This window comes from Diospyros lotus, chromosome 13, assembly GCF_014633365.1.
Source record: "Diospyros lotus cultivar Yz01 chromosome 13, ASM1463336v1, whole genome shotgun sequence".
NCBI classification, from domain to species: Eukaryota; Viridiplantae; Streptophyta; class Magnoliopsida; order Ericales; family Ebenaceae; genus Diospyros; species Diospyros lotus.
Genome location: NC_068350.1, coordinates 28,742,458 through 28,764,386, shown reverse-complemented (window position 1 = coordinate 28,764,386; position 21,929 = coordinate 28,742,458). Strand labels below are relative to the sequence as shown.

Genomic DNA, 21,929 nt, shown 5'->3' with positions numbered 1-21,929 from the left:
TTTCTCAATTACCCTTTATTAGGTCCCGCTATCCAATTTACCAAAACGCCCCTCCCCAAAGGCACTTGCATTCCCATGATCCACTTATCTCAATGGCACATTTTCAAAAGTTTTCTATCAACCTTCCATATTTCTAATACCAATAACACTGGGTGTTACATTGAACAACCATTATCAATAAACCACTTGACTTTCGAGCTATTTGCTTTGAGGCATATGAACTGCAATAATGAAAAACTAAGATTGGTACCTAAGGATTTTGGGTCCATTGTTTTAGAACTCCATGCTCCTACCATTCCAGTTTTCTTGACTACCCAAACCTTCTTAGATACTGATTTACTTCATTGTTTTATACCTCCATGAGCTTATGACCATAGTTTTTACATTTGTTGCATTTTGGACCTAAATATTTATGTTTTGCTTTTCCTGCAACTAATTTTCCAAGGGTCTTATTGTTGTTATTCTCATTAATTATACCCTAGGCACGATTTATTATAAAAGCCTTTTGTGATTCTAAAATCATGTCTAGAATATTACTACATGCAGTAAACTTAAATAAAACAAGTTTTGAATCCTTAAGTTCTTTTTCTAAACATGTAATTTTTTCTTTTAGAGCAGAGTTTTCCTTTTCAATTTTTTTTTCATTTTTCTCTTAACTTTTCTAATTCAATAAGCAGTTTTTCACATAGCATCGTAAGAGTTCAACTATTTTCATTTTCCTCATCTTTAGAATCAGAATAAAATTCAAAATCACTTAGCTTAGATTCCTCTTTTTCCATGAGGCAAAGGTTGGTTATTTTTATGCTTCATCCTCTAAAGAGGAGGATGAGTCTTCATCACTCCAAGATACTAGTACCTTCATCATCATCATCTTCTTCTTCTTCTTCTTTTCATTCAACTTCTCTTCTTTCTTCGCTTCAAGGCATTCTAGCTGGATGTGACCTAATTTTTGATACCCAGAGCACTTGATCTCCTACTTTGATTCTTTCTCATCTCCATTTTCAGACTTGTTCCCGCAAAAGTGTATAGAAGAGTTCTTTTTCAATCTTCTCAAGAATTTTTAACAAGTAGGATAACATCTTCCAAATCACTTTTAGATGTTTTTCGAGCTATTCCTTTATTCTTGTTCTTCAGAATTTTCTCTTGTCTTCTCATGATATGTTCATGAGTCATTAAAGATCCTAGAAGTTCATCTAGAGATAATTTTTCAAAGTCCTGAGCTTCTTGAATTTCAATGACTTTAGGATGCCATTGATGTGGTAGACATTGTAAAATTTTCTCAACAATATCTTCATTTAAGATTGGTTTTCCTAGATTCTTTAAGTTTGGTACTATCTTGTTTAATCTAGTATGCATATATTTTAGGGTTTCTCCTAGTTACATAAAAAATAGTTCATAATCATATTTTAACATTCTAATCTTGGACCTCTTTACCTTAGAGGTTCCTTCATGGGTTACCTCAAGCTTGTCCCATATTTCTTTGGTTGTCTCACATGCTGAAATTCTGTTGTACTCTTCTGGGCTGAGAGCACACTCCAACAAGTTTCTGGCTGCTATATTGAGCTTATCATCCTCATGTCAGGTTGCTACTATTCCTCGAAGAGTCTTTAGAAGACTATCTAAGCCTTCGAGGAAGGGTACTTGGGTCTTTGGGAGTAAGGCCCCCGAAGGCCCTTCCAAGAGAGGGCACTCTCCCAAGCTCAAACTGACTTTTCTTGGGGAACTCCCCCAGAAGCCCTCCAGAGGAAACCTCGTAGATGGTATGTTACAACAATGGACGATGGATAGTGATGTCCTTCCAAAAATGGACAACATTTTTCCAAAAAATATAATTTTTAGATCTATTAAGATTCAACCGTTAGATCTTTTTAGTTTTTGGGTATGTTGGTCATCATACAAAGGTGATTCTGATGATTGGTTCTAATTATCGGATTTTGTCATGGAAGGTGGCTAGCAACTAGAATTTTTTTCCTCCATAGTTGATTTAGAGACAAAATTACTTCCATCTCTATTTTTTTTAGTCTAGATTTGGAGATAGAAAAAATTTCATCTCTAAATGTAAAATTTGACCAATTTTGAGATGAATTACACAACCAAATTAGAGAATAAATTCTTTTTAGATGAAAAAATTTCATCCTTGAATTAGAGATAGAATTTTTTCATCTCTAATAGTGATGAAATAAAAATTTTCGTCGCTAATTACGTAGTGACAAGCCTCTTAGAAATGGACTAGAATCCATCGTTAATTCTATCTCTAAACTCCAATTTTTTTTTTTTTTTTTGTAGTGCAAGTTAGAGACTAATAACAGGTGGAGGACCAAGCATGGGCTCATAACCCCAGCCTTAATCAGCATGCTCATCATGATTTCAAAATTCTCATCACTTTTGGTTTAAGCCTGGATTCCTCCTGCGCTCAAACTAGGGTGTCGGCGACAACAAAGATTTTATCCTAGATGATTAAGTTTTATACAACAGTTCATCTGTAAAACCAAGGCATGGTATTACTTAACAGTGTCTTTCCATCTTACGCTGAATATATTTCGTTGGTAGGTTCAAGGAAAACACGTCTAAGATCGCAAATTATAAGGGCTTATTATTCAAAACCTAGTTTCAAAGCATGGAATGCATGAGAACGATCTAGAGCTCATTTTCTAAAAATTGATGTGCAAAAACTTGAGAATGGTTTAAAAATCGAAGCTCAAAAGCGTGAGAACGATCCAAAAACAAAAGCACAAGAACATGATAACGATCTTAAAAAAAGAGAGATATAAGAGAACTAAGGGCATGCCATTACACAATCTACTTTTCCCTACGAGAAACTCAAATGAAAGAGTGGAGAATAGTTGTTATGTTATAGGCAAAAGTCCATTAAATGACAAAAAAAGGCTAAAATCCTAAAATAACTTTTTGGGTTAAAAATGTATAATTTTCCCTTAATTTGGAGGGGGTCCTGAATAATGCACAAACTAGATAACTCTGACATCCAAAAATTCATCCAAAAATTCTACCAAAATAATAGGCATCATCCATACAGAAATCTAATTCTAAAAAGACTTTGAATATCAGGATAAATGTTATCTATAAGAATTACAATCCTAGTAAATTTCAAAATATCAAAATATACATTATTTATAAAAATCCTAATTTTAAGGGATTTAGGAAAGCTTCATGTTCTTTTATAAATAAACAAAACCTCACTCCAAAAAATATACGTCTCTAATATTTACAGTCTTCAAGTATTTATCATTTTTAATGTCTGACTTAAGTATTGCAGTGTTTGCGTGGAGACTTCCTTCTATCCTCTGATTGTTCTCTTTCTAGCACACTTAGAAAACTTGATGACCATATTTCTAGACACTAAATTTATTGTTATGTTCAAGCGCCAATTAAACGTTCGATTATTATATATAAATTTTTTCCACAAATTTATATATGATAAAAAAGGTTATACAAAAAATTAAAGGGGAAAGAAAAGCTAATGAACGCAGAAATACAATAGTATTAATAAAAAAATTATACATTAATTAAGAAGCAAGCAAAATGTGAATATTTGGCACAATTGTTTTGACTTCACTTATTACAATCACTCGTCGAATATTTCCACACTTTAATTTACGGGAAACCACCATCTATTCCCTCTTATCCATTTGGATTCCGGGGGAAGACCATATACTCTTATTGTCAAACCAGTACTTCCTCAAATCTGAATGTTTTCAGAAATCCAATAATAAAAAAATAAAATAAAATCAAGCATGCCCCAAGGATCAGTTCACCCTCTTGCAGTCGACCCGAATTTGGCCCTTCTTCCCTGTCAATGGCTTCATGTTACCCATCTTGATCATGGAGTTGGCAAAGTCCTGGCCAAAAGCCCCAGAATTTGTGCTATATTTCTTGACCAAGGAATCGGTTTCACCGCCATTGTACAAGACCTGATCGGAATGCAGAAGCCCTCTTCTCTTGACCAAGTTGGAGAAATACCTCGTGTCAAACGTGTTTGCGGTTTGGTCGAGGGGAGCGAGGTTCCCATCCCCGCCGTTGGCCGGACAGGTCGAGCGGCGTTCCCGGGCGAAGACGGAGTCGATGTTGGTTTCATTGTAAATCCGATTCTTGAAGGTGACACAGCGAGCGACACCGATTACATGACCACCGGAAAGCGCCACCAGATCTTTAGTGGAGAGGCCCTGCTTCTTGAAGTTGGATTTGAGCTCCGAAAGGTCCATGAATGGGGAGGGGAGGTCGGCTTCAGCCTGGCTTTTGCTGGCGCTGGTTGAGTCTCTCCTGCCTAGCTGCACCTTCCATGTTGGGCCTCCAAGCTGAATGGATGCAAGCATACATATAATTAAGAATGCAAAATTGAGAAGGCACATGCATGTTAAGTATATCCTAATCAGTCACGCACCGCAACGACAGAGTCGCGAGCGGCAACAGCCAAGATGTCGGCACAGGAAACGACGGGGCTGCCGCAGGCCTTGTCCACCTCCGACTTGATTCTGTCTATGACGCTAAACCCTCTCACAGAGTTCTTGTTGGGAACTGCATCCTTTTCACTGTCAAAACTGGATGTTGAGTCCAGAAGAATTGAAGCGTCGCAACCCTGCATGCATTCAGGAAGAGCAATGTAAGTAATTTAAAATGTTAATATAAAAAGGGGGGGGGGAAGCGGCTACTGTACGTACGTTAACGAAACAGTCGTGGAAGTGGAGGCGGAGCAAAGAGGCGCCCATCCGGGGTTCCTGCTTGACTGCATCCACCACAACTCTTTTGATGGTTGGCAAGGCGTTGGGGCATGTTTTCTCATAGAAATCCGCCGAAAGCGTTGCACTCCATGCTGTGCCTGCTGCAATGCAAAGGCTCAGCACGTGTAGTTGGAGCAGATAGAAGCCACCGCCATGCTTAACCATTTTGTTTGTTTCAACACTAAATAGTACTAATTAGTAAGATTTTGTAGCGCAGTGATTTATATGTATATAATTATATATATATATATGATATATTAAAGACAAAAGTGGCTGGGCTTAATTTCTCCCTCTCTCTCTCTCTCTCTAGGCTTCTGCGTGCGCTAGATGGGTGCTCTTGGGGAAGATAATGCCTCTATTTATAGGCGACATCGACATACAATGTTCTAATACACTAATTGGAGTTGGGCAACAAGAAGACTCGACAAATAATTAATTAAGGCAGCTGCCTCGTGTTTGATTTTCTTTAGTACTCGTTCCGTGAAGACCACTTCTTCATCAGCTAAAAGGGCAGCCGCCTGCCTCAACCTGTGCCCGCAAGCAAACTGACAAAAAATCCTTGCAAGTGTATTAATAAATGCTATGCAGACGTAAAAATTTATTGATTTCAAAGTTTTGTTATAAATAATTCAGGTAATTAAATTTCAAAGACTGCATTTGAGTTTTCCCTAATTCTACCAAATACTCTTATATTTTAGAAAATACTATCAACCTTATTTGATGTTAGTTACGGTACATCACAACCCCCTTGCTATTAAATAATGACAGTTAATTTTATTAAAAAATAAAATATATTAGTGTTAGTGAACTAATACTAGATTTAGAAAATTTTTTGCATATTGGGAGTAATGATGTAAATCTTGTAAATTTAATAAAATATATTTATATATTTTATTATCATATTTTTATTCATACCTCTTCAATTTGTACATTAATGAGTCTCTAGATCTCTTGATAAAGATTTTATTCTTAAGTTGTTAAGAATATGTAATAAAGATCTTTAATTTTGAATTTGTTGTTGTCAAAATACAATAATTAAAATTTGTAATGTAGGACTGGGCATACAGTGTCTGCTTGGCTTCAAGAAGCAAGAAGTGGCCCTAGGGGCAATGGTCCACCAAGAGAATGATGGTTGTTCTGTGTGGAATGACTCCCTAGGAGGAAATGATCGGCTCCAAGTAGAATGGTCCACCGAGAAAATGAAGGCTGCTCTAGGTGGAATGGTTCACTGGGAGGAAAGTGGTTGGCTCCAGATAGAATGGTCCACCAAAAGGAAGAAGGTTGCTCCGTGTGGAATGGCTCATCGGGAGGAAAGTGGTCGGCTCTGGGTGAATTGTAATCACGAACAACGGTTAGAAGGCACGTAGGGATTTCTCGCCCATGTAGACCCTCCGATGCTTGAGTTAGTAATGGATGAAAACAAATGTTTCGAGTGGACTTTATATAAGTATAAAATAAAAGAGAGGTAATTGGGAGATATTTTCTAGAGCTTGGCGTGCAAGCTTCTTCTCATTTTCTTCTTCTTCCTCTATCTCTTTCTATTATTCTCTCGTTGTTTCTTCTTCTCTTCTTGATCTTCGAAGCTCCAAAAAAGGGTGAGGGTGAAAGCCCCAGAGCTTATGTTGTTTGTTTCAGTGGTTGTTTCTTTGTTTGTTGTTACTTAGCTCCTCTGTTCAGTCCGCGTGGTTGCGTTTTTGTCCTTTATAACAACCTTCCAAGCAAGAATCGAGGGGTAAATTATCAAGGCAAGTTCTAACCCTTTTCTCAGTTCTAACTCTTGGATCTATGTATCTTTGAGATTATTCATGAGAAAACCCATGTTCTTCGTAAATGGTTCTTGCATGTTGCCTATGTAGTTCAACTTGTAACTCTCCCTAGATTCTTATTGAATCTTGTTGAGGTCTTTTGAAACTTCAAATAGGGTTTGTTTCACCCTATAATATCCAAGGAATTGTGCTTTTCTTGTTAGGGTTGAGATCATGACAGGGTTGTTGTGACTTGCATGAGTTTGGGTTTCTTGAGTGTTATGTTTTGAGCTACAAGATGCACTGGCGGTTGATAGTTATCAACCATTTTGAAGTGTCTGCGTGAGAATAGCATTGGCGGTCGATTGTTGGGTCCAGGATTGTCGACCATTTGCCCCAAAATGAGGAAACTATCGGTTGTGGCTTGGTGGCTGTCAATCATTCCTACTAGCCCAATGCTACAAAAATCATGTCAATGCTTAAGTGTTTATATTTTGATTCCTCATCATGGTTAAATGTTCTTTGGGGGTAAAAAGTGTACTCATGGGCATGATCATGAGTTAATGTTTAGTCATGTGTGAGCATATGCTTGGAAAATATTTTAAGAGTATGGTTATATATGTTATGGGGAGTATGTATTTTAAGGCCTTGGATTGAGCTATAAATGGGCCCCGAGGACCGTACGATGTTTGTGTGCTTAGGCCTTGGGTGGAGTTAAATCTTGAACGGGCCTTATGGACTGTATATGTGCACCTATGTGTATGTTTGCAAATAATCATGGGGTTTCAAAGGCAAGCATGGGCATATGAGTATGTATATATGAGTATGGCTTATTTCTCTTACTCCAAGTGGAAATTCATTCCACTTGGAGGAAATGGCTTATGCTTCTCTTCCTTTGGGTGGAAATTCATTCCACCCGAAATAACTATCTTCTACTCGCTCCAAGTGGAAATTCATTCCACCCAGAAGAAATGCATCTTCTGCTTGCTCCGAGTGGAAATTCATTCCGTTAGGAGGAATTCTCTTCTTATCGCCTTGGGTGAAATTTTTTTTACACCTAGCCTAAAAGAATGGGCATAACAAGATTTTTTTAAAGATAATCCCATTCCTTAGATTTCTCAAAAAGGAAATATGATTAATTGATTATGAATTGTCACATGGGTTATTACCTTTGATTAGTAAGAGATACTAATGATAAAAGATGGCGAGTCACATGCCATAATTTATGAGATAAAATTAGTAGACATGTGGGTAGATATATATTGGTTGAACATTTTGTAGAATGTGACACAAGAAATAGATCACATGGCTGGGATGATTAACAATTTGTTACTAGGTTTGATTGTGTTACTAGTTCTCAAACCGAAGGCAATACAGTTGTTTTGTATGCTGGTGTCAAAAATTTGTTGTTGCGTAGAACTGCCCAATTAAAATGTGGGAATGTTCTCTATTTGTTCTCAATTTAGTGGCATATGGAAGTATGTGATTGCTGATGAATCCATTGACCTCTGGCTTAAGGTGAATATCCTATGTGATCATGTTTGGTTAAATCCCTTGCCAGGGTGCACATGATTTAAAATGAGTTTTCAATGTCAAAAATAGTTTCGATATGTCATCTCAATCACACCATACTAGATCTTAGCATAGCTACCAAGTCTTGTGAATTTGATCAGTTCATTGCTCACACTCGGTCGAGATGTTGTTCAATGGAAGGATTAAACTGCATGGTAGTCGAATGCCCGAATAGGCTCACTTGAAATATAGTTCCAATATGTCATCTCAATCACACCATACTATTTATAAGAGGGTAGAACAAGAATAAGAAGAGAGAGCTTTTTACTTGTTATTCTCTTTCTAAGCTGCCATTTCATCTTCTTGTCTTAGCAAACCCTCTCTTCTTCTTGGTCCCATTTGCTTGTTGCTTTTTGCATTCAATAGTGTGACTACTAGTTCATCCATTTGAGAACTTAATCACAACATTTCATCACCTGCGTTGAAGCTTGCCTAGCATAAAAGTTTCTTGTAGGGTTCCATAGTCACTTAGAGCGTGGACTAACTTGATCCTCATGTTAGGGAGGACATATTGGTCATCCAAAGAAGGCAAGTTCAGAATTGCTCATGATAGTTGGTGGCTATTTATGGCACTATTTTGGAGAGTTTGACATGAGGTCAGAAGCTTTAAATCCAGGGAGGTTCACCACAAATGGCATCTCTATTTTCATCTAGTATGGTATACCTTCCTTACCCTTTATGGATGGATTAGTTTTGGTTGTGTATGGTTGAGTCTTACAAGGTTTTCTTGTTTCCATTTTCATTGCTTGTATTGTTGTTTTTGAAAAAGTTTTGAAAGCCAACTAAAACCGTTGCATGAACTACCAAATATTGGTGTTGTCTTTCAAAATATTGGTAAATGGCACTGTAATTAAAAAATAATAAAAATAGATAATGGTAGCCAACCACCATCATGGCATCATTGTTGATGGGTTCAAAACACATTGGCAATAGTGATAACAAAGAACTGAACATCAACGTGATAGGCAGAAAGAGAATTGAGATAAAGGAAAAATGGACAAAGATAGAGAAAGAAGGCAAGACGATCAACTATGGAGTTTCTTCCCCTTCCTTAACAATGATGGGCCCTAGAGAAAGTGATACAATTATAGATATAGAGAATATATAGAGAAATATGGTTGGCAATGGAGAAGAGAGAAAGAGAGATAGACAAACAGACAGAGACAACCAGTGATGGGATTTCTCGGTAATGTGGGTTTTCTTTCTCAGTACCAAATCTAGGTTATTTCTCTCGATCAAACCTAGAAAATCTAAATTTTGATCGAGAAGAACCCTAAAAATAAATTTTCCTTGAACCTATTTTGTTAGTCATTAGTGTTATCAATGAGAAAGAATAGGAGAGGGGAAGGGAGATATATATATATATATAGAGAGAGAGAGAGAGAGAGAGAGAAATGGGCTTAATCATCACCTCCATCCTCTATCGTTGCCCTCCATGGTGACCATTGCCCATGCTATCTCCATCACTTTCCTATTGCAATAGTTTTCAATAGAGATTCTAGATTTTTACTTCACAAACTTAGCTAGAGGCGACATTTTCTATGGGGCTTCAAATTTGGAACCTAACAAGGGTTTATGGGATTTGAAATTGAACCCTTTTGTGAATTAAAAGAAGAGATAGAGAGATGAGACCATGTTGGAGAAAAAAAGAAAAACAATGGGCAGTTTGCTCACCTTTGAAAGAATAGAAAGGAAAAGGAGGAGAGAGATGAAAGAGAACAATGTGATGATTTAAATACAAAGACAAAAATGGTCATTTTACGTAATCTATTAGCTCCAAGGTAATAGAGTAACTAGTCTAATAAAAACAAACTCAAAGATATATAGTTTGTGAAATTTACCCTAAATGTCACAAAAAGTATATAATTCTGTTATGCTTACATAATTCAATCATTTCCCCAGTGGAAAAAATGGGCCTTGTTACACCACATGTTTTGATGATTGAATATTTAATTCGGTCAAAACTAATGAGAACATCAACAACTCTCAGACATTAATGCAAGTAGCAATTCCTCGTGGTCAAAATGTTGTTGGTACAACTGGATAAGAATTCGTAAAATTGCAGCAAAAACCAATGATTGATGATTATCCATTCATACCATATATCTCACTTAATTAATTACAGCAAATAGGGCTTTGGTTTTTATCTTTGGTGTAAAGTCTTTTTTTTTTTATCTAATTAATAATAAGAACATATATATAATACACTTTAATTTGTTTAACTTTTTTCTTATTTTTCAATTTTTTATTTAATTAATTTTTCATTTTTTATTTAATTATTTTATGCATAAATTCCGAAGGCAGGAGAGAAAGATTGTTGTCCTAATCAAGATAAAGAGGGATGAGGACTTTGTCAAAAGAATCCAAGCCAATTCCCCTCACGAAATTGTTTTGACCGTGAGCAGCTCTATATTTTTCAATTATATATGTGTTAGGTAGCAACTAACGAGATTCTAAGTTTTTCTATTTCCTACAGCTAGCTAGAAGACAACAACAATCTATAGCCCATTCTAACATGTGCCAAATAACCATATTGTGGCACATAGCTAATCACTATTTCAAAATCTGGCACTTATATGTAATGCCTATGGGCAATATCTATGACTAAATTATTGCATTGGGACCTAGCCCAAAAGAAAAAAAAAAATGCACAAGGAATCCTTTTTAGAGTTTTTGTAGGTTAGTTTTGAATTTCTTTCCCATTTTATGTTTTTTATTGTTATTATAACTTTTTGAAAAGAAATATACAAACAATGTTTGATGTGTTTTTTTTATTTTTAAAACATAGTTTTTATTATTTGAAAAAAAAAATGAACACACTATATAAAATGGTGTTTCATGTTTATATTTCAAGGGTATAGTGCAATTTATGCTGATTAAAAAGTTTGATGCACAATAAAATGTAAATTGCAAGCTGCTAGTGCAATTTGAACAGAAGCGAGGGCATATACATAGTAATAGGTCCATGTGCAATAACCCAAAACCTTAGGGGTTCAAGTGTCACCTGTACAAAAGCCAATTTTTTAAAAAACATTATGCTCGCCTCCCCCCTTTCTTTCTTTGTTAGTTTTCCTACCATCAACAAGGCTCCAATTAGCCTCCAACCACCTTGTTGTTGTCTAAATACAACAATCAAAATTTATTTGTTTTAGGGAAGTCATCAAGAAATCAGTAAAACTTGGTGGAAGAGCAAGGAGGTGGCTTGATCTGTTGTCTGATATAGCTAGGGTTTGTATATGAAAGGTTGCTCGAGAAAGTCCCCATTGTCCTTGGGTCTTGATACGTTCACATGAGAAGTTCCCACAAGACAAAAGCAATAAGGAGGCTCAATTTGCTATCCGAGAGAGCTAAAGATTGTTTAAGAAAGATCGTCCAAAAAAGATGGTTCATAAGAAATGGCTTTGTAAGATAGAAGCAAGTCAAAACTCACGTGGGGATTTCTCCTGCATGGGCCCTCTGATGCTTAAGTTAGAAGAAGTCATGATGCTGAGAAAATGCATGGGAAATGCTGATAAAGTATGTAGTAAAGTTGTTCAGGAAAAGCAGGTTTCTCCAGGAGAACTGTGGTTGTGCAGGTGCTGGAAGTTCAAGAGTCAAAGAGAAGGTGAAGAGTCAAGGAAAATATCATAAGTCCAAAAAAGATCCAAAATACGGAGGATCAAGGGGTATTTATGCCTTTTTGTAGATGACTAGGACATATGGCACACATGTGGGGAACGCAATTGTTGTCTCAACCGCACATAGTTATCCTAGAGTTAAGCTTGGAAGAGGGTCTTCATGATAAACCTCCTAAAAAAAATGGTTCCCTAGAGGAATAAGAACCTGTGGTCAGGCAGGCCACGTTGTGTGGGACAACATGGGGCAAAGTTTTCCAAGAGAAGGTTCTCTTGTGTACTTTCCTAGGAAGATGGCTTGACTAGAAGGATTGTAGCGTCTGATGAGAGTGCATTTTTGGGAGAACTCATTGTGGTTCTTTGGGAGAACTTTCGTGTTGGGTTGTCCAAGACGATTACTTGTTCTCCCGAAAACCATGCCTTCTCTAAGAGAACTACTCTTCTAGAGGAAAATCCTTATTTGGTAGAACTTCCCCCAAAAGATAGGTTATAACAATGGCTCCTCACTCTTATCCTTGATTGAAAGTCAAAGGAAACAGTGGCAGAGTTGTCTAGAACCCTAATTGCATGCTATAATTGTCTGGGAAAGGGAAGCGTGATTTATCTAAGAGAAGTTTGTGTCGCAACATCGGGAAATGTGCACATTTCTGGTCTGAGAGAGGCCTTCATATGTAATGACTATGAATTGGTTTTCCTTTTGAGTGGTAGTATATAAATAATAGGAGGTCCCCTCATGGGTCTCTACTTTCTACTTTGTATTTTCCCAAAGCTCTTGCACACTAAAAGTATCTCAAAGAACTTTTCCCGCACTAATTTTTGGATAACTTCATGTCGTTGGATCTGTTTCTTAAGCATCCCCATAGAATCTCACCATGTCTGGAAGAACTTTTCCTACAGAAGTTATCCGGGATGACCCATCCTGAAGAACTCCCAAACTTCAAACCTTGAATTAATATAAGTTCAATGGTGAGAATTAAACTTATCCATAAATCTAGGGACTCGAGGAATAAGGCAGCAACAACCTCTCAAGGCCAGCCTTCTGTTCTTCGCACTAGGGACGTGGAGAGACTATTAAGTGCCTTCAGGATTCCCTACTAGTAATTTCCAAGAAGGCCAAAGAAGGAGGAGAAGACCTCACGAGTAGAGAGCGAGGACTTTCCATACATGAAGACAACATTCGCATGGGCTTGAGACTCTCCCTCTATCCATTTGGAATGCAATTCTTATAGGAGAACAAGCTGACGCTAGGCTAACTGCATTCGAATGGGTAGGTTCAATTGGTCGGGTTTTACATTCTCTGTAAGGAACAAGGTGTGACCCCACCACTATGTTTTTTTGCTACTTCTTCTGCTCGAGAACTATGAAGGGGCAGAAGAAATTTTTGGGCTCTAGAAGTTACTATCCAATGACTTGATATTCACTAAGGCCATACTGAAGGTCGATCATTTTGAATCACAATGGATATTGGTGGGGCTCATTAGTTCTAGTTCACCAAGAAGGTGAGGAGGAGTGTACCCAAGCTTCCAAAAATCAAGTTAGTGATAGTGATGAACCAAGCAAACATTGATGATGCAATATCCCAAATCCTTATGAGATTAGTTTATTTTGAAAGATACACGATGCTTGTAGACTCGATAAAATATAATATGAAGTTTTAAGCCTAAAACTATCATGACTATCAAAAGGCTTAGGGTCAAGGCACGAGACGTTTTTTCCTTAACGGATATTTGGGGAATTAAGGGTTTATTAGGAAGGGGGTGACCAAGGTATACATAATGAAAGAAGTTGGGATGAAGTGAAAATTCTTAAAACTCATAACTAAGAAATCAAGCCAACTAAACCAAACGAACCGAAAATTCGATAAGGATAGGGATGAGAAACTTGGCACCTTGGGGATAAGCCACATGGAAGAGCAATCATTAGGTTCAAATCATAAGACCAAGAGGCCTAATCTTGTGGCAACAAGTGGCAAAGGATGGCAAAAGTAATAATTGGTTATGATTTCAAAGTGACAAATGGCAAAACGAGGTTAGCCGAACATTTTATAAATGGACCACTAGGGGAAGGAATTTGGCTATACCAAAAGGAAAGAAGGGAGGTCATTTTGAGAGTGAAATTCTACAAAAAAATCAGATGAAGTTCTGCCCAAAGACCAAGAAGAAATTGCCTTAACGGGTTTCCCAAGCCAACCACTATAAAATATGACAAAGCCTATCAAAACCATGAGTTAAGTATAATTTAAGTTTATATTCCTATAGAGGACGGGAAAAGGGAGCTATAGAAAAAAACGAGGGTCGAATCGGAGTTAAAATGACTGAGTTATGGCTGAAAAAATAGAAAAAACGGAAGCTGGTCAGGGAGCACGGGCGGTGCGTGAGCTTCACGCCCCGGGATGGGCTACGCGTAGCAATGCATTGGGCCCCTTCAAAGGGCACGTGGGGCCCTCTTTTTTCTTGAAATTTTTCAGCAATGACCCCTACTTCAATCCCCACACTCTCATATAGAAATATTCGGCATTTACTTTACGAAAACTCGTGTTTTGACAAAGAACCAACCTCAATCTTCGCGCAAACAGTAACCTACTAAGTGTCATGAAGGTGAGTGGCTTCCTAACTATCTTTCCTACATGTTGAGCATACCTTTGAACATGTTGGTGGTGTTGCATGTGCATATCATGTTCTTTTACTGGTACACATGTTTCTTTTCTATATTGTTCATGCATCACTACGTGTGGCTTGTGACTGGTTGTGATATCACGAGTCTAGAAAGTCTCCACTTGGCCATGTTGTTAGGCTATGTTATATGATATTTTAAGCAGGGGTGGTTAAACACCTTGGCGTCACTTCCACTTGGAGTTTGCATATTTGCATTTTGCATTTGCACACATGAAATTAAATTCAAAACCCTCACTTGGATTTAACAATCTAACCTGGGTGTTTCATGCCCCTAAAATATTCAAATGTTCCACATTTGTCTAGTATGTCAGGCACAAGCTCGGAAAAAAGGGGAAAGGCTGTGCAAGTTTAGTTACTGGACCATCTAGGCCAAATCTCAGCCCTCTCCTCTGGCCCAATCTTGGTCTTCCTTATGGACCCAGTCTTGGCCCAGCGCCAACCTGCCACGGCATCATTGCAATTTCACTGGATATCCACACGACCGCCTTAGATCTAGCCCTCATTAATGGCGGATCCCATCTACATTAATGAGGGTCCCGTCGCCACCATACTATCACCTGGGAACCTCCACCTGTGTCGCATAGTCAGTCCTATCACCTACAAACACACAACACATGCATGCAGGAGGACATCTCATCCTCCTATATCAGCCAGCTCTCTTTAGAGCCAAGGTATGTTTTGATCTCTGACCCATTGATACATTGCCTCTCCTTACTCTCTTACTCACTCAACCGTCAGAGTGCTTGCAGGTGCCAACCGCCCCCCGAAAGGACCCATCACCGGAGCCTACACCCCGCCTCCAATCGTCCCCTCTTGGTTAGGAAGGAACATCTAGTGCCCATCGTGGGGCTCAGTAAAGCTTACCTACCCCATAAGTTCACTAAAAGCCTTGCAAACCAACCTCGCATTTGCCACACCATGGTGCAAACCAGAAGCGCCCCCACCTAAGAACCAAATAACCCCGATCACCTTCCACAAAATCTAGCTGTCCTAGAGGTCCTTCTCCAGACAACCAAGCAGCTCTAGAATTGAGTTTTCGAATTAACACAAAACCAGCAGCGTGACTAACCCAATGATCGAACTGATTGTGATGCAGAAGGCAGTCGTCACCAACACCACTAGGCTACCCACACCTCTATTCCCTCACCTTCCAAGTCCCTGTACTCCCACAACCATCCCTTCTCCAAGTTCATCATAACTGTCCCCTTACCCGACGATTTTCGTCCTCCCTACGCCTTAGAACCCTATGATGGCACCACTGACCCCCAGGATCACCTCACCACATTCAGCGTTGCCATGCTGATAGTAGAAGCTCGGACCCAATCATGTGCCGGACCTTTCCTAGCACCTTGAGAAAATCAGTCATGTTATGGTTAAAGCTAAATTCTATCCACTACTTCTTCGAGCTAGCCACCCATTTCCTCACTCATTTCTCCATTAGTCGAGCCCATCGCAGGACCTTAGCCAGCCTTATCAACCTGAAACAAAGCGAGCACGAGCCACTATATAGGCGTTCATGAACAAGTTCTTTCAAGAAGCTCTATAAATCAAAGATCTCAACCTTACGGTATCCCTACATGCCACTACGGCTAGATTAAGAGTAGGTCCCTTCGCTGATTCACTAGCCCGAAAGCCCCCCGCCACCCTGGCTAACCTTAGAACACGCTCGGCAGGGTACATCAACATAGAAGAAGCCTCGGCTGCCCCACATGCAGAAGCCAAACGACAAGTACAACAACAACCGTCCCCCCAACCAGGACCCCTTCCCCTACATCAACACAGCCACAGGAGGGACCCCCACAGAAACCAAGAAGGTTGGGATCACAACAAAGGGCGGAGAAAACCACCCTGGGCCCTTGAGCCACCCCGGTTACACTATAATGAGTACACCCGTCAATACGTTTACTGACCAGACCAGAGATTATCCCCCCAGGGCAACCTGGGAAGGCAAAGGAGCAACAGCCCTCAGATGTGGCACCAAGCAGGCAACAAACAAAATGTCGAACCACCTCCAGGAAACCCGGTAGTTGAGGTTATTGACACCATCTCTGGAGGCTTCGCAGGCGGAGGAGAATCAAGCTCGGCAAGAAAATGACATCTCCGGGCGGTGATGTCCATAGACAACATAGAAAAGAGACCAAGGAGAATTCCAACCACCTCGCGATCTCCTTTACCGAGGAGGATTTCGAAGGTATCGAAAAAAACCTCAACGATCCCATGGTAATCTCGGTTATCACTGCCAACTTCTTGGTGAATAAAGTCCTTGTAAATCAGGGCAATTCGGTCGACCTGATGTACTTATTGACCCTAAAGAAGATGGAAATCCTCGAAGGGAAACTAAGACCATTCAATGGAAACATGATCGATTTTTTGGGAGAATAAGTAGGCGTCAATGGCTACATCGACTTACTAACTTCATTCGAGACAGCTCCCCTCATCAAGACAATCTACATTTGATACCTAGTCATTGATTGTCGAACACTATACAACGCGCTGCTCGGCTGCCCTTCTCTCAACCAGTCAAGCGCAGTAGTGTCCACTCCCCATCTAGCCATGAAGTTCCCAGTAATAGACACCAAGATTGAAGCTATTCACGTCGACCAAAAAGAGGCTCGGCAATGTTGCCACGACAATCTCAGGATTCGAAACCCCGACCCTAGTAAGGATAATAGGGGAAGCCGCACTCCCAGGAACGATGGTCAAACGACAAGGACAAATGGCCAACCCTCGCACTCTAGTATGCACATGATAGAATTAGAAAAGCAAAACCAACAGGCAAATGACCAATGCCGGCCGGAGATAGAGCCCCACCTCGAAAAGCCAGACTCTTTCCCAAAACAAGCTATTTGTGGTACGAGCATCGCACCAAGATCAATATCAGCAACAGAGCCCATCACCTAGCTGAATTTGAGGAGTAAGGAAGTAAAGGCGCACCCCAACCAAGCAGCTATACTTCCAGGGACTCATTGTTACAATATCCCTTGCTAAATAAAGATGGTTGCTTCCATTTATTACTCATTACTTGTCATAATCCTTGCGAAAACACGAATTTTCCTTCAACACTCCCCAATAAGTCCTAGCGTAATCCCATTTTTTCCATCACCCCGAAACCGCCTCAACTCAGATAACCCCAGCCCTACTTGATCAATCAAATATGAAGAGCAAGTCATTTGCAACCTCGACTCACATGGTGCGCATGCCAAAGCAAAGATAAATGTTCGGGAAAACCACCATCGAAGCGGTCCAAAGTAATAAGGTATGCCAAAAACTCCACATTTTTACGAAACAAATTTAAATACAAGTACGAGCGCCAGACTTGGTCCTCATTTAAACCGTGCTCCGGACCTAGACCGACTTGGTCAATCCGCCTCGTGAGGACCTCGGGCACAGCCCCGTCATTACTCTAGGCACCACAGCCCTATCGAGCCACGCCTTATATTAGACAGGCACATAGGATCTCAAGCCAGACTCGATCCTCCTTTAAACCGTGCTTGGGACCCAGACCGACATGGTCAGTTCGCCCTACGCGGACCTTGGGCACAACTTTATCATTGCTCTAGGCGCCTTGAGCTCGTATCGGTCCTATTGAGCCACACCTTGTATCAAACAGGCACACAAAACCTCGATCTAGACTCGATCGTCTTTTAAACCGTGCTTAGGACCCAGACCAACATGGTCAGTCCGCCCCGCGCGGACCTCGGGCACAACTACGTCATTTCTCTAGGTGCCTCGAGCCTGCCTCGGCCCTATCAAGCCACGCCTTGTATCTGATAGACGCACAGGACCTCGAGTAGAGATGTCAAAAGGGTCGGGCCAGTCCGGTTTCGCCCGAGTCGGCCTACGGGCTTTTTAAACGGGCCGAGTTGGCCCATTTACTAAAAGGGTCGGGCCTGGTTCGGTCCTTTTTACCGTGGGTAGGGCCCGGCCTAGCCCATGGCCCCCCTATAAGGGGGTCAGGTCGGGCATGGCTGGGCCAACCCGTGGGCCCAGAGGGTAAGTGGGCCTTAGCCCACAAGGCCTAGCAGGTTGAGCTCAGTAGGCCTAGCCCACAGGCCCTAGTAAGTCGGGCCCACCGAGCCTAGCCCATTTTCTTTTTTTAAATAATGTTTTCAAAAAAATAATACATATATAAATATCAAAATAATGCATATATAAAAATCAATTTTTTTTCTTTTTTTTCTTTTTAAACAATTTTCTATCTTAAGTTTTAAATATTATTTCTTTATTTTATATTTCAAAATTCAATATGCCGTGTAAATTTTCTTTTGAATTGATATGAAAAATAATGCACATATAAAAAGGAGAATGTTTATTTATAATTTAAATATATAAAAAATTTAGCTTAAAAATTTTAAATATATTGATAGTTATTATTTATATATATTACGAAATGTAAATTTGGGAATAACATAAGGTCCCAACGAGCCAAGCCTAGTGGGCCTAACCGATCGGGCCCATAAGGTCCCAACAAGTTGGGCCTTATACGGGCCGGACCATGTGAACAGTAACGGGCCGGGCCATAGCTCAGCCCATCTTGGGCTAGGCTTGGCGGCCCGTGGACAGTTCGGCCCTTTTGACATCTCTAACCTAGAGTCAGATTTGGTCCTCCTCTAAACCGTGCTCGGGACCCAGACCGACATGGTCAATCCGCCCCGCGCGGACCTCGGGCACAGCCCCGTAATTTCTCTAAGTGCCTCGAGCCCACCTCGACCCTATCGAGCCACGCCTTGTATTAAACAGGCACACAGGATCTCGAGCCAAACTCGGTCTTCCTTTAAACCGTGCTCGGGACCTAGACCGACATGATCAGTCCACCCGGACCTCGGGCATAATCCCAAAGTTGTACCTTGTAATAGACTGGTACAATGGACCTCGAGCTTCCCTTGGTTCCATCCCAAAATGTTTTACATTAGGGCACAATAGAAAACAAGGTACCCAAAAGATGCTTACGTTTCATTACAATCAATTTACATCTGATTACAAGTCTTACATCTATAATAGTTTTATGTTACACATGCCTATCACATTACAACTGTCGCATGATACAAATACTTGGAGACCTAATAGAGAATAAGCAGACGAGCGAACCCAGGCCAAGCAGCGGTTGTTGTAGGGCACACTCCCATAGATCACCTGTAACGACCCATTAGAGGGCCTAGTAATTATTTAAGAATGATTTAATTAATTGTTGAAGTATTTGATTAAGCGATTTTGCCAATTAATTATTTAATGTGGCAATTTAGAGATTTTGAAGGAAAAGAATAGCATTTATTTCTTTTTAATTTTGGAGTTTAAAAGAATTTGCCAAGGTGGCAATTTAGATTTTTAATTGAGATAATAGTATATAAATAGCATTTAATTCTAGTTATTTATTTTAGAAATTAAATGCAAGGGCATGAAGGTGATTTTGGAGTTTTATTATTATTTGAGAGTTTTAATAATAATTTTTGTATTATTATTAATTAAGTGGGATTATGTATTTAAAGGAGAATAAGAATCTATGTATGAGATGGATTTCGATTAAGAGTCTCCTAGTCCCAATAGGAGAAGGTTTTGAGAGTCTCCAAGTTCAATTGGGAGAGGGATTCCAAGTTATAAAAGGAAAGAGATCTAGGACTTTATGTCTATATATAGAGCCCATTAGCTTAGCTTTTCTTCACGCCGTGTGAAGAACAGAGAGGCCAAGAGATAGCAGAGGCTTGCTAGAGTCTTCAGGATCGCTCCAGGGTTCGATCAAAGAGTTCTATCAGGCAAGTATTCTTCCTGTAATCCCTTCCATTACAGGTTCATATAAGTTTTTCAGATTATTCCAGTTTCTCATTGAGTTCTCAGATTTTATATCAGTAAGCAGAGACGTATATATATATATACGTATAACAGTGAAGTTATGAGCAAGTTTTATTAATCCTTATCCATTTTGGATTGCAAGTTCCATTAATTCTTATTTATTTTGGATTGCAAGTTCAATTAATTCTCATCCATTTTGGATTGCAAGTTCCATTAATCCTTATCCATTTTGGATTGCAAGATCTATTAATCTTTATCCATTTTGGATTGCAAGCTCTATTAATCCTTATCCATTTTGGATTGCAAGTTCTATTAATCCTTATCCATTTTGGAATGCAAGTTCCATTAATCCTCATCCATTTTGGATTGCAAGTTCCATTAATCCTTATCCATTTTGGATTGCAAGTTTTATTACTCTAAGTTCTAATATCCGGATACCTTGTATCGTATCCGGATGTATCTAAAGTTCTTCGAGTATGATATCCGGATGATTTGTTTATACATCCGGAAAGGTCAAGATAATATCCGGATGTCTCGCCTGATATTTGGATGCCTCCCTCAAAAGTTAAATTTTTCATTCGAATAGTCCCCAGTTATATCCGAATGCCTCAGTGAGATATCCGGATGACCAGAATCATATCCGAATGTCCTAGTTCATATCTGAATAGCTTCTACTTTGAATGTCAGTGTATTTGGATGAGCCTTCTTAATATCCGAATGTCTTTCATCATATCCGGATATCCTTCCTGATATCCGAATGACTTTTCCAAAAATCTAATTTAGCTTCCAGTGAGTCCTAATTCAAGTTTAATTCAATTAATGTATTCAATACCTTCCAACATTGAATTCATAAGCCAGAACATGACAAGTTAATCATACCCATATCCTAAATCATAGTTCATTGAATCTTTGTATTCTAACATATAGATGAAGATCATATCATGTTCAGCATTATTATAACATGATCAGCATTATTTTGTGAGATTATGTGCATACATTTTGGTATGAGCATTGAGCATGACTTTATATGGAGCACTACATATCGTGTGCCAGCATTTATGTGACCATTGCATTGCATTATGCACGCCACGCGGCTTGTCCGCGGGGATCCCATCAGTTTCAGTTTCAACTCAGTTTATGAGTTGCTCGCCTGGTGGCAACCAGGGGGCTAGGGGCTTTGCCCACAGTATGTGCTTACAGTTTTTATGTATGCAGGTTTCAGTTCAGACAGGTATGTATTATCAGATTATGTGGGCCTATGAGCCAAAGTTGCATACCTGCATTTAGTTTACAGTTTATGTGCATTACATTTTTATGAATGCAATCAGACAGTGATTATCCAGTACAAGTTTAGTCAACTATTTATCAGTATCGATATTCTTCGATTCAGCTTCAGTATTCTTTCCAGCTTGTTACTTGCTGAGCTTTTGTAGCTCACCTTGTACTCTTCACCCCTCCAGGTTCTAGCAGGGGAGTATCAGATGTGGGGCCTAGCAGTAGTGTTCAGTAGTGTGTGTACGTGGAGCTGCTCAAGATAAAAGATGTCTGGGAGTCTGTTGAGTTTCATAGTGTTTTCTCAGTTTAGATCTATTTTATATTTCAGTTGAGGGATTGTCCCTTAGACAAAGTTTTTGCTTTTCAGTCTACATTGACTCAGAGTTTTTATTCCAGTTGATTGAAATGTTCAGTCATGGTATCAGATTTTTGTTTATCAGCCAGTTTATTTTATTATCCCCAATAGCACCTCTTCTCGGTTAGTTCTAGGAGAGGGGGTGTTACATCACCAATAGCCTTTTTCCC

The 21,929-nt window shown here is 39.5% G+C and overlaps 1 protein-coding gene across 1 annotated transcript; it reads right to left on the bottom strand.

The window, feature by feature from the left end:
- Window positions 1-3,474: 3,474 nt before the first annotated feature.
- Window positions 3,475-5,043, bottom strand: LOC127788269 (peroxidase P7-like). Its single transcript, XM_052316393.1, has 3 exons — window positions 4,677-5,043; window positions 4,400-4,594; window positions 3,475-4,313 (listed from the first exon to the last, which is right to left on the bottom strand). Exons 1-3 carry the CDS (start codon window positions 4,899-4,901, stop codon window positions 3,765-3,767), a joined length of 969 nt encoding a protein of 322 aa, XP_052172353.1. The 5' UTR covers window positions 4,902-5,043; the 3' UTR covers window positions 3,475-3,764.
- Between the last annotated feature and the right edge of the window lie 16,886 nt (window positions 5,044-21,929).

Bases quoted from the DNA above. Each gene is read 5' to 3' on its own strand.
- LOC127788269 (XM_052316393.1), bottom strand. From the start codon at position 4,901: ATGGTTAAGCATGGCGGTGGCTTCTATCTGCTCCAACTACACGTGCTG. The intron at 4,595-4,676 runs GTACGTACAGTA...GAATGCATGCAG, and splicing joins TCCACGACTGTTTCGTTAAC to GGTTGCGACGCTTCAATTCT. The intron at 4,314-4,399 runs GTGCGTGACTGA...GCATCCATTCAG, and splicing joins CTCGCGACTCTGTCGTTGCG to CTTGGAGGCCCAACATGGAA.